The 20,151-nt window shown below is 47.2% G+C and overlaps 1 protein-coding gene across 1 annotated transcript; it reads right to left on the bottom strand.

Moving 5' to 3' along the window:
* Window positions 1–17,914: 17,914 nt before the first annotated feature.
* On the bottom strand, window positions 17,915–19,324 carry LOC147958177 (uncharacterized). The gene is made up of 2 exons (XM_087531986.1): window positions 18,785–19,324; window positions 17,915–18,682 (listed from the first exon to the last, which is right to left on the bottom strand). The coding sequence occupies exons 1-2, from the start codon at window positions 19,322–19,324 to the stop codon at window positions 17,915–17,917; spliced, it is 1,308 nt and encodes a 435-aa protein (XP_087388112.1).
* Between the last annotated feature and the right edge of the window lie 827 nt (window positions 19,325–20,151).

Here is a 20,151-nt window from a genome sequence, read left to right as displayed (position 1 = left end):
GTAAAACTACGTGTCCCTTGCCTCCTGTTACCATCCAGCCTAGACGCACAGTTCGGGACCCCCTACCCGAGATCCGCCGCTTTTGACACCGACATTGGTGCTTTCATTGAGAGTTCCTCTGTGTCGTCGCCGTCAGGCTTGATGGCTCCTACGATCATCAATGGCGATGCAGTCCAGGGTGAGACCTTCCTCCCCGGACAGATCTTCGTCTTCGGCGGCTTCGCACTGCGGGCCGATTCACTTGGCCATCTGGAGCAGATCGAAAGCTACGCCCCTGGCCGTCAGGTCAGATTTGGAAGCTTAAGCTACACGGCTGATATCCGCGGGGACTTGATCTTCAACAGATTCGAGCCACTACCGAGCACGCCGCACTGTCACGATGAGCATGATCTAGCTCTGTCGTCGAACAGTGCCCTGGAGGCTGCACCCGCATCGGCTTCGACCCTTAATTCAGAGCCAACTGCGCCGATCGAGGATGGGCGGTTGGACGCCGCCTCGGGGGCTGCGATCCCCACGGTGATTGAGCCAAACACCAGCCCTGCACTCCGCGAGACTCTTGACTCCAAGGAGCCGGACTCCTCTCCGGACTCCGAACCCTCCGCGCCCCTACCGATCGAATCCGATTGGGCGCCGATCATGGAGTTTACTGCCGCAGACGTCTTTTAGCACTTGCCTTTTGGCGATATTCTGAAGACACTGAAGTCTCTCTCTCTCTTTATCAGGAGAGCCCTGGCCGGACTACGGCCAGCAAGGTTGGGATTCGGACGATGAAGAAATTCAAAGCCCACCCACCACCCACTTTGTAGCCACTGTCGGCGACCTAACCGACATGCTCGACTTCGACTCCGAAGACATCGACGGTATGGACGCCGATGAAGGAGACAATGAAGAACCAGCGCCTGTGAGGCCCTGGAAAGCCACCTCGTCATACGACATATACATGGTGGACACCCCAAAAGAAGGAGATGGTGATGGAACAACGGAGGATGACCCCTCCAAGAAACAGCCTAAGCGCCGGTGTCAGCAGCGCCGATCAAAATCCCGCCAAAACAAATACGGTGATTCCAGCACAGGAGATAATAATACTCCGGAAAGTGCCGAAACCCCCTCCAGCAAGATTTAGCACGGGAGGATGGAGAAACCAGCCCTCATGAGAGAGCGGCAGACAGAGAGGTCGAGGACGATAATTATATGCCTCCCTCCGAAGATGAGGCAAGCCTCGACGATGACGAATTCGTGGTGCCAGAGGATCCCGTCGAGCAAGAGCGTTTTCAACGCAGGCTTATAGCCACGGCAAGAAGCCTCAAGAAAAAACAGCAACAACTTAAAGCTGATCAAGATTTGCTAGTCGATAGATGGACTGAAGTCCTCGCGGCCGAAGAGCATAAACTCGAACGCCCCTCCAAGAGCTACCCAAAGCGTAGGTTGCTACCCCAATTAGAGGAGGAAGCACTTGATGCGGCCGACCGGCCACCTCGTGGCCGCGACAGAGAGGCCTCTCGGCCCTCCACTCAAGCCGCACCCCGTACCAAGGCACGGGAATATGCGCCGGACTTACGAGATATGTTGGAGGACAAGGCAAGGCAAACAAGATCGATTTACGGATCGTGTGGGCGCCCCACGGCTCGAGACGGTAACCATCACGCCGGCCACAAATTCGGCAGGGCCGAACATAGTAGACAAGTCTCATTGGAGCTACGTCATGATATAGCCCAGTACAGAGGCGCCGCACACCCACTCTGCTTTACAGACGAAATAATGGATCATCAAATCCCCGAGGGTTTCAAACCCGTAAACATCGAATCATATGATGGCACAACAGATCCTGCGGTATGGATCGAGGATTATCTCCTTCATATCCACATGGCCCGCGGCGATGATTTCCACGCCATCAAATACCTCTCACTTAAGCTTAAAGGACCAGCTCGGCATTAGCTTAACAGCTTGCCAACAGGATCAATCAGTTGTTGGGAGGACTTGGTGTTGGGGAACGTAGTAATTTCAAAAAAATTCCTACGCACACGCAAGATCATGGTGATGCATAGCAACGAGAGGGGAGAGTGTTGTCTACGTACCCTCGTAGACCGATAGCGGAAGCGTTATGACAACGCGGTTGATGTAGTCGTACGTGTTCACGGCCCGACCGATCAAGCACCGAAACTACGGCACCTCCGAGTTCTAGCACACGTTCAGCTCGATGAAGATCCCCGGACTCCGATCCAGCAAAGTGTCGGGGAAGAGTTCCGTCAGCACGACGGCGTGGTGACGATCTTGATGTACTAATGTCGCAGGGCTTCGCCTAAGCACTGCTACAATATTATTGAGGACTATGGTGGAAGGGGGCACCGCACATGGCTAAGAATATGATCACGTGGATCAACTTGTGTCTCTAGGGGGTGCCCCTGCCTCCGTATATAAAGGCTCAAAGGGGGGGCTGGCCGGCCAAGAGGAGGCGCGCCAGGAGGAGTCCTACTCCCTCTGGGAGTAGGACTCCCCCCCTTTCCTAGTTGGAATAGGATTCGTGGAGGGGGGAAAGAGGAGAGAGAGGAGGAAGGGGGGCCGGCCCCCTCTCCTTGTCCTATTCGGACCAAGGGGGGAGCGGCGCGCGGCCCATCTCTGGCCACCTCTCCTCTCTTCCACTAAGGCCCACTAAGGCCCATATACCTCCCGGGGGGTTCCGGTAACCTCCCGGTACTCCGGTAAAATCCCGATTTCACCCGGAACACTTCCGATATCCAAACATAGGCTTCCAATATATCAATCTTTATGTCTCGACCATTTCGAGACTCCTCGTCATGTCCGTGATCACATCCGGGACTCCGAACTCCTTCGGTACATCAAAACTCATAAACTCATAATATAACTGTCATCGAAACCTTAAGCGTGCGGACCCTACGGGTTCGAGAACAATGTAGACATGATCGAGACTCGTCTCCGATCAATAACCAATAGCGGAACTTGGATGCTCATATTGGCTCCTACATATTCTATGAAGATCTTTATCGGTCAGACCGCATAACAACATACGTTGTTCCCTTTGTCATCGGTATGTTACTTGCCCGAGATTGGATTGTCGGTATCCAATACCTAGTTCAATCTCGTTACCGGCAAGTCTCTTTACTCGTTCCATAATACATCATCCCGCAACTAACTCATTAGTTGCAATGCTTGCAAGGCTTAAGTGATGTGCATTACCGAGAGGGCCCAGAGATACCTCTCCGACGATCGGAGTGACAAATCCTAATCTCGAAATACGCCAACCCAACATGTACCTTTGGAGACACCTGTAGAGCACCTTTATAATCACCCAGTTACGTTGTGACGTTTGGTAGCACACAAAGTGTTCCTCCGGCACACGGGAGTTGCATAATCTCATAGTCATAGGAACATGTATAAGTCATGAAGAAAGCAATAGCAACATACTAAATGATCCAGAAATTCTATATCATTTCCAATCAGTAATATGTCATCCACATATAATATCAGAAATGCTACAGAGCTCCCACTCACTTTCTTGTAAATACAGGCTTCTCCGAAAGTCTGTATAAAACCAAATGCTTTGATCACACTATCAAAGCATTTATTCCAACTCCGAGAGGCTTGCACCAGTCCATAGATGGATCGCTGGAGCTTGCACACTTTGTTAGCTCCCTTTGGATCGACAAAACCTTCTGGTTGCATCATATACAACTCTTCTTCCAGAAACCCATTCAGGAATGCAGTTTTGACATCCATCTGCCAAATTTCATAATCATAAAATGCGGCAATTGCTAACATGATTCGGACAGACTTAAGCATCGCTACGGGTGAGAAGGTCTCATCGTAGTCAATCCCTTGAACTTGCTGAAACCCTTTTGCGACAATTTGAGCTTTGTAGACAGTAATATTACCGTCAGCGTCAGTCTTCTTCTTGAAGATCCAATTATTCTCAATCGCTTTCCGATCATCGGGCAAGTCAACCAAAGTCCACACTTTGTTCTCATACATGGATCCCATCTCAGATTTCATGGCTTCAAGCCATTTTGCGGAATCTGGGCTCACCATCGCTTCTTCATAGTTCGTAGGTTCATCATGATCTAGTAGCATGACTTCCAGAACAGGATTACCGTACCACTCTGGTGCAGATCTCACTCTGGTTGATCTACGAGGTTCAGTAGTATCTTGTTCTGAAGTTTCATGATCATTATCATTAGCTTCCTCACTTATTGGTGTAGGTGTCACAGAAAGAGGTTTCTGTGATGCATTACTCTCCAACAAGGGAGCAGGTACAGTTACCTCGTCAAGTTCTACTTTCCTCCCACTCACTTCTTTCGAGAGAAACTCCTCTAGAAAGTTTCCGAACTTAGCAACAAAAGTCTTGCCTTCGGATCTATGATAGAAGGTGTATCCAATAGTCTCCTTTGGATATCCTATGAAGACACATTTCTCCGATTTGGGTTCGAGCTTATCAGGTTGAAGCTTTTTTACATAAGCATCGCAGCCCCAAACTTTCAGAAACGACAACTTTGGTTTCTTGCCAAACCATAGTTCATAAGGCGTCGTCTCAACGGATTTTGATGGTGCCCTATTTAACATGAATGCGGCCGTCTCTAAAGCATAACCCCAAAATGATAGCGGTAAATCAGTAAGAGACATCATAGATCGTACCATATCTAGTAAAGTATGATTACGACGTTCGGACACACCATTACGCTGTGGTGTTCCGGGTGGCGTGAGTTGCGAAACTATTCCGCATTGTTTCAAATGTACACCAAACTCGTAACTCAAATATTCTTAAGTCATCTGTGAAGGTAAGAAAATAACGATATCCGCCACGAGCCTCAATATTCATCGGACCACATACATCTGTATGTATGATTTCCAACAAATCTGTTGCTCTCTCCATAGTACCGGAGAACGGCGTTTTAGTCATCTTGCCCATAAGGCACGGTTCGCAAGTACCAAGTATTCATAATCAAGTGGTTCCAAAATTCCATCAGTATGGAGTTTCTTCATGCGCTTTACACCGATATGACCTAAACGGCAGTGCCACAAATAAGTTGCACTATCATTATCAACTCTGCATCTTTTGGCTTCAACATTATGAATATGTGTGTCACTACTATCAAGATTCAATAAGAATATACCATTCTTCAAGGGTGCATGACCATAAAAGATATTACTCATATAAATAGAACAACCATTATTCTCTGATTTAAATGAATAACCGTCTCGCATCAAACAAGATCCAGATATAATGTTCATGCTTAACGCTGGCACCAAATAACAATTATTTAGGTCTAATATTAATCCCGAAGGTAGATGTAGAGGTAGTGTGCCGACCGCGATCACATCGACTTTGGAACCATTTCCCACGCGCATCGTCACCTCGTCCTTAGCCAATCTTCGCTTAATCTGTAGTCCCTGTTTCAAGTTGCAAATATTAGCAACAGAACCAGTATCAAATACCTAGGTGCTACTGCGAGCATTAGTAAGGTACACATCAATAACATGTATATCACATATACCTTTGTTCACCTTGCCATCCTTCTTATCTGTCAAATACTTGGGGCAGTTCCGCTTCCAGTGACCAGTCTGCTTGCAGTAGAAGCACTCAGTTTCAGGCTTAGGTCCAGACTTGGGTTTCTTCTCTTGAGCAGCAACTTGCTTGCTGTTCTTCTTGAAGTTTCCCTTCTTCTTCCCTTTGCCCTTTTTCTTGAAACTAGTGGTCTTGTTGACCATCAACACTTGATGTTCTTTCTTGATTTCTACCTCCGCAGCTTTCAGCATCGCGAAGAGCTCAGGAATAGTCTTATTCATCCCTTGAATATTATAGTTCGTCACGAAGCTCTTGTAGCTTGGTGGAAGTGATTGGAGAATTCTGTCAATGACGCTATCATCCGGAAGATTAACTCCCAGTTGAATCAAGTGATTACAATACCCAGACATCTTGAGTATATGCTCACTGACAGAACTGTTCTCCTCCATCTTGCAGCTATAGAACTTATTGGAGACTTCATATCTCTCAATCCGGGCATTTGCTTGAAATATTAACTTCAACTCCTGGAACATCTCATATGCCCCATGACGTTCAAAACGTCGTTGAAGTCCCGGTTCTAAGCCGTAAAGCATGGCACATTGAACTATCGAGTAGTCATCAGCTTTGCTCTGCTAGACGTTCATAACATCTGGTGTTGCTCCAGCAGCAGGCCTAGCACCCAGCGGTGCTTCCAGGATGTAATTCTTCTGTGCAGCAATGAGGATAATCCTCAAGTTACGGACCCAGTCCGTGTAATTGCTACCATCATCTTTCAACTTTGCTTTCTCAAGGAACGCATTAAAATTCAACGGAACAACAGCACGGGCCATCTATCTACAATCAAACATACATAAGAAAGATACTTATCAGGTACAAAGTTCATGATAAATTTAGGTTCAATTAATCATATTACTTAAGAATTCCCACTTAGATAGATATCCCTCTAATCCTCTAAGTGATTACGTGATCCAAATTAACTAAACCATGTCCGATCATCACATGAGATGGAGTAGTTTCATTGGTGAACATCACTATGTTGATCATATCTACTATATGATTCACGCTCGACCTTTCAGTCTCCGTGTTCCGAGGCCATATCTATATATGCTTGGCTCGTCAAGTATAACCTGAGTATTCCGCGTGTGCAACTGTTTTGCACCCGCTATATTTGAACGTAGAGCCTATCACCCCCGATCATCACGTGGTGTCTCAGCACGAAGAACTTTTGCAATGGTGCATACTCAGGGAGAACACTTCTTGATAATTTAGTGAGAGATCATCTTATAATGCTACCGTCAATCAAAGCAAGATAAGATGCATAAAAGATAAACATCACATGCAATCAATATAAGTGATATGATATGGCCATCATCATCTTGTGCTTGTGATCTCCATCTCCGAAGCACCGTCGTGATCGCCATCATCACCGGCGCGACACCTTGATCTCCATCGTAGTATCGTTGTCGTCTCGCCAATCTTATGCTTCCACGACTATCGCTACCACTTAGTGATAAAGTAAAGCATTACAGCGCGATTGCATTGCATACAATAAAGCGACAACCATATGGCTCCTGCCAGTTGCCGATAACTTGGTTACAAAACATGATCATCTCATACAATAAAATTTAGCATCATGTCTTGACCATATCACATCACAACATGCCCTACAAAAACAAGTTAGACGTCCTCTAGTTTGTTGTTGCAAGTTTTTACGTGGCTGCTACGGGCTTAAGCAAGAACCAATCTTACCTACGCATCAAAACCACAACGATAGTTTGTCAAGTTGGTGCTGTTTTAACTTTCGCAAGGACCGGGCGTAGCCACACTCAGTTCAACTAAAGTTGGAGAAACTGTCACCCGCAAGCCATCTATGTGCAAAGCACGTCGGGAGAACCGGTCTCGCGTAAGCGTACGCGTAATGTCGGTCCGGGCCGCTTCGTCCAACAATACCACCGAACCAAAGTATGACATGCTGGTAAGCAGTATGACTTATATCGCCCACAACTCACTTGTGTTCTACTCGTGCATATAACATCAACACATAAAACCTAGGCTCGGATGCCACTGTTGAGGAACGTAGTAATTTCAAAAAAATTCCTACGCACACGCAAGATCATGGTGATGCATAGCAACGAGAGGGGAGAGTGTTGTCTACGTACCCTCGTAGACCGATAGCGGAAGCGTTATGACAACGCGGTTGATGTAGTCGTACATCTTCACGGCCCGACCGATCAAGCACCAAAACTACGGCACCTCCGAGTTCTAGCACACGTTCAGCTCGATGACGATCCCCGGACTCCGATCCAGCAAAGTGTCGGGGAAGAGTTCCGTCAGCACGACGGCATGGTGACGATCTTGATGTACTAATGTCGCAGGGCTTCGCCTAAGCACTGCTACAATATTATCGAGGACTATGGTGGAAGGGGGCACCGCACACGGCTAAGAATATGATCACGTGGATCAACTTGTGTCTCTAGGGGGTGCCCCTGCCTCCGTATATAAAGGCTCAAAGGGGGGCGGCCGGCCAAGAGAAGGCGCGCTCCGGGAGTAGGACTCCCCCCCCTTCCTAGTTGGAATAGGATTCATGGAGGGGGGAAAGAGGAGAGAGAGGAGGAAGGGGGGCCGGCCCCCTCTCCTTGTCCTATTCGGACCAAGGGGGGAGAGGCGCGCGGCCCATCTCTGGCCACCTCTCCTCTCTTCCACTAAGGCCCACTAAGGCCCATATACCTCCCGGTACTCCGGTAAAATCCCGATTTCACCCGGAACACTTCCGATATCCAAACATAGACTTCCAATATATCAATTTTTATGTCTCGGCCATTTCGAGACTCCTTGTCATGTCCGTGATCACATCCGGGACTCCGAACTCCTTCGGTACATCAAAACTCATAAACTCATAATATAACTGTCATCGAAACCTTAAGCGTGCGGACCCTACGGGTTCGAGAACAATGTAGACATGACCGAGACTCGTCTCCGGTCAATAACCAATAGCGGAACCTGGATGCTCATATTGGCTCCTACATATTCTACGAAGATCTTTATCGGTGAGACCGCATAACAACATACGTTGTTCCCTTTGTCATCGGTATGTTACTTGCCTGAGATTCGATCGTCGGTATCCAATACCTAGTTCAATCTCGTTACCGGCAAGTCTCTTTACTCATTCCGTAATACATCATCCCGCAACTAACTCATTAGTTGCAATGCTTGCAAGGCTTAAGTGATGTGCATTATTGAGAGGGCCCAGAGATACCTCTCCGACGATCCGGGTGACAAATCCTAATCTCGAAATACACCAACCCAACATGTACCTTTGGAGACACCTGTAGAGCACCTTTATAATCGCCCAGTTACGTTGTGACGTTTGGTAGCACACAAAGTGTTCCTCCGGCACACGGGAGTTGCATAATCTCATAGTCATAGGAACTTGTATAAGTCATGAAGAAAGCAATAGCAACATACTAAACGATCGGGTGCTAAGCTAATGAAATGGGTCATGTCAATCAGATCATTCAACTAATGATGTGATCCCGTTAATAAAATGACAACTCTTTGTCCATGGTTAGGAAACATAACCATCTTTGATTAACGAGCTAGTCAAGTAGAGGCATACTAGTGACACTCTGTTTGTCTATGTATTCACACATGTATTATGTTTCCGGTTAATACAATTCTAGCATGAATAATAAACTTTTATCATGATATAAGGAAATAAATAATAACTTTATTATTGCCTCTAGGGCATATTTCCTTCACCTGGAAGCCGCATTCCTCGACAATTTCCAGGGCACCTATGTGCGACCCCCAGACGCCGATGACCTAAGTCACGTAATTCAGTAGCCAGATGAATCGGCCAGGCAATTCTGGACACGGTTCCTAACAAAGAAAAATCAAATAGTCGACTATCCGGATGCTGAGGCCCTTGCAGCCTTCAAGCACAATATCCGTGACGAGTGGCTCGCCCAGCACCTTGGACAGGAAAAGCCGAAGTCTATTGCAGCACTCACGACACTCATGACCCGCTTTTGCACGGGAGAAGACAGCTGGCTTGCTCGTAGCAACAATATGACCAAGAACCCTGGTAATTCGGACACCAGGGACAGTAGTGGCAAGTCGCGTCGCAACAAGCAGAAGCGCCGCATAAACGGCGACAATGCTGATGATACGGTAGTGAATGCCGGATTCAGAGGCTCTAAATCCGGTCAGCGGAAAAATCCATTCAAAAGGAATCCTAGGGGCCCGTCCAGTTTGGACCGGATACTCGACCGCTCGTGCCAGATACATGGCACCCCCGAAAAGCCAGCCAATCACACCAACAGGGATTGTTGGGTGTTCAAGCAGGCAGGCAAGTTAAACGCCGAAAATGAAGACAAGGGGCTGCATAGCGATGACGACGAGGAGCCCCGGCCACCGAACAACAGTGGACGGAAGGGTTTTCCCCCACAAGTGCGAACGGTGAACATGATATACGCAACCCACGTCCCCAAAAGGGAGCGGAAGCACGCGTTAAGGGGCGTATATGCGGTAGAGCCAGTCGCCCCAAAGTTCAACCCATGGTCCTGCCCGATCACCTTTGATCGAAGGGACCATCCCACTAGCACCCATCATGGCGGATTCGCCGCATTGGTTCTAGACCCAATTATTGATGGATTTCATCTCACTAGAGTCCTTATGGACGGCGGCAGCAGCCTGAACCTGCTTTACCAGGATACAATGCGGAAAATGGGCATAGATCCCTCGAGGATTAAGCCCACCAAAACGACCTTTAAGGGCGTAATACCAGGTGTAGAGGCCAACTGTATAGGCTCAGTCACACTTGAAGTGGTCTTCGGATCTCTGGATAATTTCCGAAGCGAGGAGTTAATCTTTGACATAGTCCCATTTCGCAGTGGTTATCACGCACTGCTCGGGCGAACCGCATTCGCTAAGTTCAATGCGGTACCGCATTATGCATACCTTAAGCTCAACATGCCAGGCCCTCGAGGAGTAATTACGGTCAATGGAAACACCGAACGCTCCCTCCGAACGGAGGAGCACACGGTGGCCCTTGCAGCGGAAGTACAAAGTAGCCTCTCCAGGTAGTTCTCTAGTCCGGCCACTAAACAACCGGACACCGTCAAGCGCGCCTGGAGTAACCTACAACAAGACCGCCTGGCACGACCCGAGCAGGCGTAGCAATGCGGCCCCGACCCCAACCCTCGAAAAAAGGCGACGCCGGTACTTCGCGTACATAACTATGCTCTAGAAATACCATGGGCATAGGGGGAGGGGCACCATCACGGCACGCCCAAAACACAGCTTAAATCGTACCAGGGGCTGCCGATTTTTTTTAATTTTCTCTTACTTTTAGGACTCCATCCTTCGGAAGGCCTGTTCAGCAGTTCAATTGCCGCACAAACGATGCAAGAACCAGGGAAGCAGACAAGCCACGCCGCATTACGGAACTCCTAGGTGGTCTCTATCACGAGCAGTATACCCGTTCCGCATACTATTCCGCAGCTTGCCCCTGGAACGGACATGTTAACTAGTCCAACCTTCCACTTATCGCATTACTTGTATCGTTCTGCCTAGATCGCACCCCTTTTTAATAAACAATGCATAGCTTTTGTCTATTTTTGCATTACCTTTTTTTCTTTATATATGTTCCTTAACGACATGTTGCACCCGTACACGTTGGTACGGTCAAAATACGCCAGGGGCTTTAGTACCCCTCAATATGGTGTGAGAAGTCCGAACACTTTAACAAGTGCGGCACCCCGAACTTATAGCATTATATGCATCGGCTCCGAATCATGTCTTGGGTCAATAGTTGGATTTGCCCGGCTCCTATGTTTTGGTGCCTTACGTTCCGCTATATCGGCTAAGGTAGCACTAGGAGAACCACTGCGATTGTGCCCCAGTTGAGCTGGGTCGAGCACCTCAGTGGAGAAAGCTAAAACTGACTGTCATGATGAGGTGAGAGCTGGTCGCTGTTCGAGAGGTTTTTTCGAGTTCCTAAAGACTTATGCCGCTTTGGGCGAGGAACCGGTTTTGTCCGGCCAAGGCGTGGATAGCGCCCCGAACTCGGTCTTCCGAATACCAGGGGCTTCGCCGAAATTTAAAATTATAGAATTCTATGGCTAAGTGAGAGTGTTCACGCATTATAGTCTGATTGCCTTGTTCGTTGGGCTAGGCGCCTCCCTCGACGGACCCAAACATGGGAAAAAGAGCGCTCAGGTTTTTCCCCGAACACCCCAGCACTAGCGGCACGGGGGCAGAAGCCGACGACTTGCCATCTCTCAGAATTGATAAACAGCCGCACAGAAGGTAATATTTTAAATTCACACAGCATTGCTTAGCGCATATGAACAAGTTCTGCTTTAGTGTGTCCACTTCCGGAGTCAGTGCGGCGGACGCAAGCAGAGAAGCCTGCATACGCATATTGACTCCTTTCTGTTAGACTCCTGCGAATTTTATTTGATCCTCTATTCGGCTTTTCTTCCCGAACGCCAAACAGAGCATCAGGGGATACTGTCTATGCGGTAATATTATTTACACATTCTTTACTTACCTCAAAGCCTGTTAAAAGGCTAGTACAAGCTTCAGTCAGTCCGCTCTTGGCGGACTGAATCTTCTGGATCACTGCACTCATAATAGTGCGGTGCCCTTCGTCGATGGAGGCGCCTCCGGTTGGATGGAGGTCACCGGCACGGCGGGCTTGCTCCTCTTGGAAGGAGGTCGCCCGCCGGACTCTGGAACCTTTGAAGGTTCCGGAGCGGTGTCCGGCCTAGGGCCGGACTTGGAGCCCTGGGGGTTTCATCCCCTTTACTCCTGGAGTCTGGGAGGTCGCCTTACGGCACCTCCAGGACCACCTCCTCCCGGCTTGGAACCTGTTGGGACAACACTTCGTTGTCGTCCGTAGGGCGGGGGGAGGAGGCCGTCGGAAGCGAGCTCACATCCGACGAGTCCAGTGAGCCGCTCGACGACGCGTCGAGCCGGTCTTTGGGTGGGCTGCATGAACATATTCGACGTAAGGGAAAGCTATGCAGTAAACGAATACTATGAATTACTCTGGTATCCAGATACTTACGATTTGGTCAGGGGCTTGGCCCTGGGCACCCACTCCTCTCCGCCATCGTCGGCGTCGGTGGAATACTCCGGAGGAAGGGTTTTCCCCTTCTTGGACCCTTCGGCCTCCCCAGTTGGGGCGGCCTTCCTTTTCTTCCCTTCCCCCGTGGAGGGGGAGGGGTCTCTTCTTCCTCCTCCTCGTCTTCACGGGAGGAGTGCGTCTTAGATTCGTCGGATGATGAATCCGACACCTCCGGGCGGCGGGCACTCTTTCGAGTCCCCGTGGCCTTCTTCTTGACCTTCTTCTCCGGCACCACATAGGGTGCCGGAACCAGCAGCTTCCCAATTGAGTGTCTGCTGGGCCTTCGGGCAAAGGAGCCGGACAGTTGATCTGTCCGGACGTCACCTGCCAATCCTGTCAAAGGAAAGGGAGCTTAGATCCCGCATGGAGTCAAACTATGAAAAACTGATACCCTGTAAAAGGGAAAAACAGCTTACCGCAAGAGCGTGACGCTGTGCACTGACTCCGCGATCCTCAGTAGCGGATGCGGGAGCCACGGCGCCCTTGAAAAGCACCTTCCAGGCATCTTCATACGTCGTGTCGAAGAGCCTGCTCAAAGTTTGGTGCCGCGCCGGGTCGAACTCCCACAGGTTGAAAGCCCGTTGTTGGCACGGGAGGATCAAGCGGATGAGCATAACCTGGACTACGTTGACAAGTTTGAGCTTCTTGTCTGCCAGGGTTTTGACGCATGTTTGGAGTCTGGTCAGCTCTCCTTTTTTACCCCACGACAGGCCCATCTCTTTCTAGGACGTGAGCCGCGTTGGGGGTCCGGACCGGAACTCGGGGGTTGCGACCCACTTAGGGTCGCGCGGCTCGGTGATGTAAAACCACCCCGATTGCCACCCCTTCAGGGTCTCCACAAAGGAGCCCTCGATCCATAGGACGTTGGCCATCTTGCCCACCATGGTGCCTCCGCACTCCGCCTGGTTGCCGCGCACCACCTTCGGCTTGACATTGAAAGTCTTGAGCCATAGGCCGAAATGGGAGCGGATGCGGAGGAAAGCCTCGCACACGACGATAAACGCCGAGATGTTGAGGACAAAATTCGGGGCCAGATCGTGGAAATCCATGCCGTAGTAGAACATGAGCCCCTGGACAAATGGATCGAGAGGGAAACCCAGTCCGCGGAGAAAATGGGGAGGAACACCACCCTCTCATGGGGCCTAGGGGTGGGGATGAGCTGCCCCTCTTCGGGAAGCCGGTGCGCAATGTCGTTAGACAGGTATCCGGCCTTCCTTAGTTTTTTGATGTGCCCTTCCGTAACGGAGGAGACCATCCACTTGCCTCCCGCTCCGGACATGGCTGGAGAAGGTTGAGGTGGGGAGTGCGGACATGGGCGCTGGAGCTCGAGTGCGTAAGAATGGATAGGCAAAGGAGGAAGAAGGCGTAGGTGAAAAGGTGGATCCTTATCCCCTTATATGGGTGGACGCGACTACGCGTCCCCACCAGCTTGGTAAAACTCGCTTATCTCCCAAGCGCCGTAATCAATGGCGCGGTTGGGTTACCCACGCCCGTATTGATGAGAATCCCGGAATGAGGGGACACGATCTCTGCTTTAACAAGACATGCCAAGGAAACCGCCTCGCATAATGCGCTGAGATGGGACAGTAAAACGGTTCGAATAAAAGCTTGGCCGTGGTGTGATGCCACACTACGGACTACGTCAGCAGATTAGATTTTTGTAAATATTATTCTCTCTATTGCAATATGTGGAAACTTATTTTGCAGAGCCGGACACTGTCTTTGTGTTCAAAATCTTCTATGAAGTACTTGGAGGAGGAACCCGCCTTGCAATGTCGAAGACAATATGCACGCCGGACTCGTCGTCATTGAAGTCTGGTTCAGGGGCTACTGAGGGAGTCCTGGATTAGGGGGTGTTCGGATAGCCGGACTATACCTTCAGCCGGACTCCTGGACTATGAAGATACAAGATTGAAGACTCCGTCCCGTGTCCGGAAGGGACTTTCCTTGACGTGGAAGGCAAGCTTGGCGATACGGATATGAAGATCTCCTACCATTGTAACCGACTCTATGTAACCCTAACCCTATCCGGTGCCTATATAAACCGGAGGGTTTTAGTCCGTAGGGCAACATATACATCAACAATCATACCATAGGCTAGCTTCTAGGGTTTAGCCTCCTCGATCTCGTGGTAGATCTACTCTTGTACTACCCATATCATCAATATTAATCAAGCAGGACGTAGGGTTTTACCTCCATCGAGAGGGCCCGAACCTGGGTAAAACTACGTGTCCCTTGCCTCCTGTTACCATCCAGCCTACACGCACAGTTCGGGACCCCCTACCCGAGATCCGCCGGTTTTGACACCGACAGTGAGCCTTCGATGCTTCCTGGTGTGGCTTTAGTTAAGTTCAGCCCCTGCACCCATGGATCTGATCACACTTTTTTGGCTTAGATTTTTTCTCATTTGCATCTCCTGTTTCTCTTTTGTATTCTTCTTCTTTCTTTTGTTGTTCCATTGGAATTTCGTTGGGGTATTTTGGCTGGTTGTTGAGAGTTTGTTCCTTGTATTTTATCTGCCCACTTTATTATTTCTTACCCTTCTTTGATTTTTCTTTGGATGATCTGGCTCTCATCCTCTTTTGTGGTATTAGTGGTTGTTTTTTATATTCAAAGGGTTGTGCATCTTTGTAGTAGGATTATCAGCCCCAGTGACAATTGCGAAAAATATATCATTCAAAGCTTGGTGTTCTTCACTGTTATTGTTCCTAATTTGAACGGGACTTATGTATACCTAGGAAGTTTTAGTAGATTTACCTTCAAATGATCTATCATGTGAAATAAATTGGATATTAGTAAATCTGTTACTAAGACAAAGACATTGTGTTGTTTTTCATAAATTTTCTGAACTGTCTTGGAGGAAGCTCAGTCATTGACACTCCAGCATGAGCCGAGGGCTCAGACCGTCTCGCCGCTGGTCGAACTGATCTTCTTACATTTAGTGCTCTTGAACAGCGGCTGATTGATTTCCTGTACTATAAATACAAATATATGTGATACACTACTTTCCTGGACTGCAACGTCAAGGCACTGGTTACTATGGTGCTTGTCTTGGTCATCCACAAGCACCAGATACAGAACACAAGAGTCAAGACTTGCAAGTTTGCCCTATGCTCACACCCACAATATGTTTGTTGAAATACTCTAGAGATAGCTGCAACAAGGATGTAGGACTATGCATTAATTGCAGTTTCCGAATAACAAACAAGATTGCCAAAAAAATATTTTGAGGCTTCATTGCTCCAAAATCAGGAAATTCGTTCACCGCACAAATATGGTGTCTCAGTCATCGGCTGCAGATTTCTTCATATCTCTGTGGCATGTTTTTCATCGTGCTCTCCTGTTTTTTATTGCATCTGATTCATGTTTGTTATCCTTCCTTGCTTTTCCTTGTACAGGAAACAACCAAATAGATGTTGTCAAAGCAGCTTGATTCATCTTTGTTCTCCTTCCTTGCTTTGCCTTGTAGATGAGACAACCAAATAGATGTTGTCATAGCTAGGAGAGGAGGAGGTGGCTGCGTTGCTGCAGCATTAGGAAGAGCATCATGGCTTCGAAGGTCACACCCTGACGGTGCCTGCCCTGCCACACGATCCACGCATGCTGGTATGTCGGCCGCGTACAGATAGCTGAGCTGCGCTCTCCCTTCCAAAGGGACGACAGTTCCTCTTTCTGAATCAGATGAATATAGATATTGGATATTTACTAAAAAGGGATACTAGATATTTTGGATTAAAAAATTAATTATCTGACCAACTTCTTGTACTTGCAATTTACAACTCTAAGTCAATGTGGAGGAGGAAACTGACCTGAAACATCCTATTTCCTTAAGGTACAAATGGTTCCCTCCTGTGGATGACAAGGATGAACATCGCTGTCGTCACGGCCAAGGGCCTTGCCTTTCTCCACGACGCCAACCTGCCGGTGATCTACAAGGCCTCCAACATCTTGCTCTACTCGGTAACTCACACATAACTTCAGACTTTCTGCTAAGAAAAGTAGCAGTTTTGAAATGTCTCACATTTTGGAACTGTAGTGATGGTTACTGAAAAATGGGGTCGAATAGTACTTCACACCTCTTATGCTGAAATTACAACACAAATGAAAAATAATTTGATCATGAATCTTAATTTCAAATCTCTATCTTTTGACCAGTTGAACCATCCAAGATGCCATGCTTCTGAACTTAGCTAGCCCGGCGCGTTTAACTGTAGCTCTGACCTGACTGGAACTCTGAATATTCTTGGATGAATGCCAAACCCGAGAAATCTTATATTGTCATAGCGCCTCACCATCCAATTTATCAAGATACATTTTGCCGTCATGGTCACATAATTGTCCAGTGAGATAAACCTTCATGTGTCTTTGTCTATCTATATTTGAGAATGAATCCACTTCCTAAACAAGAGTGCTTTGAAGTATTTTACTCTAGCAGCTATCTGTAAGCCAAAGTGAATTTCCAATGGACAAGGATCTAATTTATTTCCATCCTTCCTCCGTGTTGTGGGCTGCAGGGTCAGTTTGAGCCTCCTTGAGCACGACGTGATCGGGGGCCAGTGCTCTACACGCTTGCCGACGTGGTGGCCGTCGAGGTGGTGGTCGTCATGGTCGACTTGACGGCAAGGATAGCAGGAGGAACAGATGTGAAAAAGCGATGGTCCTCGAGGTCGGCTTTACCTGCTAAGTGCATCTACTTTTCGCCAGTGCTAACCATTGTTTTGAAGCACCTTTCTTCTTTGTAATCATTCATTTAGGCTGCAAGACTGCTGCTTCTCTGTTCATACTCCTTCCTTTTCTTTTTAGTCTACATATAAGATTTGGTCAAAGTCAAACTTTGTAAACTTTGACTAACTTTGTAGGAAAAGATATCAACATTCACACTATGAAATCAATATTATTAGATGCATATCCATATGTACCATGCTCCTGTGATCATGTCTTTGCTCACCTGATGTATTTTATGAATATGCACTGCCAGCAATGCATTTTTACTGTTGTAGCTTTTTTTATAAGATGGTACTGTCACTTCTACTGGATTGCTCTACTTTCTAGAGATCAATAAGTTATATAAGTTCAGCAATAGTTGCATGCACACGTGCTGCCCACAGAACAAAAAACAATTCAAAAGAACACCGCACAGTGACGCCTCAGCAAGCATTAGCAAGATTGGTCCGCTCAGTCACGCAGAGGAGGCGCGCCCAGCGCACGCCCCATCCACTAGTATTTTAAATAGACGAACAACCTAAAACATACCCAGACAAGTTTTAATGGCGCGTAGAAGACCCAGGCAACGGTAGTGCTCTACCCTTCTTGTGAAAATCTTCCTTAATTTTACCAAGATCAAGACTTTTGAATATCCCTCGCTCAATGTAACACACCATCAAGTCATTAAGCCAGCCATCGGACATCTTGCTGCGCAACTCAGTCTTGATGATTTTCATTGCTGAAAAAGCCCTTTCAACTGTTGCCGTCGCTACCGGTAGTAGCAATGCCAACTCAATGAGGCGATAAACCGTGGGAAACATGATGTGCCTTTCAAGTTCAACCATCTTTTTAGCTAGGCTTGCAATATCATGACATTCTCTAAAATCTTCAATTCTTCTCATATGAATAATGAATAGCTCAAGGTGATCTTGTATATGCTCACGGTCATAACTAGAAAAATCCTCATAATAAATCTCTGTGAGTCGAGCAAGTTTACTAATACTGAACCTAGAAAAGGAGTCTCTTGGGTCAAGACAAGAGAAGTTCTGGAGGAGCTCCGAAGATACCTCATTAAAACGATGATCAAAGTCCATGATGATGGAGTCTATAGCAACATAGAAGGTGTCCACATGGAAAAAATGATCAGCAGTTACATTGTTTCTTCCACCTTTTCTTGATTTCCCCCATTTTGTGAAGGTGTTATCCATACTTGGTATTGGAATTTCATTTTTGGTGCAGAATGCTTTGACATCTTCCAAGAGTAGCTCCCAACCATCATTTCTCCAATTGATCAAACGTGTTCTCACATCCGTAACCAATGACATAGCCTGAAATCATACAGTTGTGAGTTTAGATGCAACTCTACTTACATGAACAGAACATATCAAGCAAACTAGATACATATCAAGCTCCATCTGTCTATCACATACCTGAACAACATTTTGATCCTTCTTTTGCAATAGAAGAGATAGATCATTTGTCATACGAAGGATTTTTAACATCATCTTTAGGATGAACACAAAGCTGAAAGTCTCCATTTGATGAACCAAACCTCCTGCCCTACATGGAACACGCACATCCTCCTCAACAATGCCCAAAACTTCTATCACTGCATCCCACATTGATTCAATGCGAGATAAAGTTGTGTAATGAGAGCCCCAACGTGTATCTCCAGGTCTGACCAATGAGGTTGCTTGATTTTTCCCTCTTCCCGTGGGCATCTCACCCCTCTCAATCTTATCCAAAAGAATCTGCTTTTGCTTATCAAGCAATTTATCCTTCCTCCTGCAAGATGAACCACTGACATTGACAATCATGGTCACATACTCAAAAAAATCCTCAACACCCTTGCAACATCTCGAAACAGCAACAACTACCAATTGTAGTTGGTGGGCAAAGCAGTGAATATAGAAAGCATAAGGATTCTCATCACGGATTAACTTTTGAAGGCCGTTGAATTCTCCTCTCATATTAGATGCACCATCATACCCTTGCCCTCGCAGTTTTGCAACAAGCAAACCATGTGTACCAAAAACCTCCAACAGAGCCTTCTTCAAAGATGCTGATGTTGTGTCTGGGACATGCTTGATACCCAAAAATCTTTCAATGGTCTCTCATTTTTTGCTCAAAAACCTACAGGGAAAACTTACAATGAGTTCACCCACTCTACTACTCTAGATTGAACAAAACTAAATAAATGCAGAAGTAATTAAAATACTAAAACATGTACCTGACAACCACAGCCATTTGCTCTTTCACTGAAATATCACGGCACTCATCAATAAGAACAGTGAAAAGGCAACCATCCATCTCTTCTTTGATTGCTTTGGTGACCGCCATTGCACAATATTTAGCAAGTTCTTTTTGCATGGTTCCTGAAGTCATTTTGGCATTTTTAGGACATAGCTCATCAAATGAAAGTTTAACTTCCGGGCACCTTTCTTTGACCCAATCAAGTAACTCTAAAAAATTCCCCTTGTTCAAAGAGGAACTAGATTCATCATGCCCACAGAATGGTTCACCTTGCAATGCTAGATAACTTACAATGCCCAAAGATGTATCCACATGAGTTTCATACTTGACTAGTGACTCTTTGTTGTAAGTTGTTACTTTAGTTTTCAAACTTGCCCTTTGATCTTTGAAATCTTCATGTGCTGTCTTTGACATATTGTGGATGCTAGTTGCCCCACCAACATGCTTACTGAATGCCGTGACTGCATTTTTCTAATTGTCATACCCCAATTTGGAGAAAACCTCATAACAAAATTTATCATCCATTCGGTCATGTTTAAAAAGA

Source organism: Triticum urartu, chromosome 7A (genome assembly GCF_056163025.1).
Source record: "Triticum urartu cultivar PI428250 chromosome 7A, HENAU_Tu73, whole genome shotgun sequence".
NCBI classification, from domain to species: Eukaryota; Viridiplantae; Streptophyta; class Magnoliopsida; order Poales; family Poaceae; genus Triticum; species Triticum urartu.
This window is presented reverse-complemented; position numbering and strand designations above follow the sequence as displayed.

Bases quoted from the DNA above. Each gene is read 5' to 3' on its own strand.
- LOC147958177 (XM_087531986.1), bottom strand. From the start codon at position 19,324: ATGAGAGGAGAATTCAACGGCCTTCAAAAGTTAATCCGTGATGAGAAT. The intron at 18,683-18,784 runs GTATGTGATAGA...GTATGATTTCAG, and splicing joins AGGATCAAAATGTTGTTCAG to GCTATGTCATTGGTTACGGA.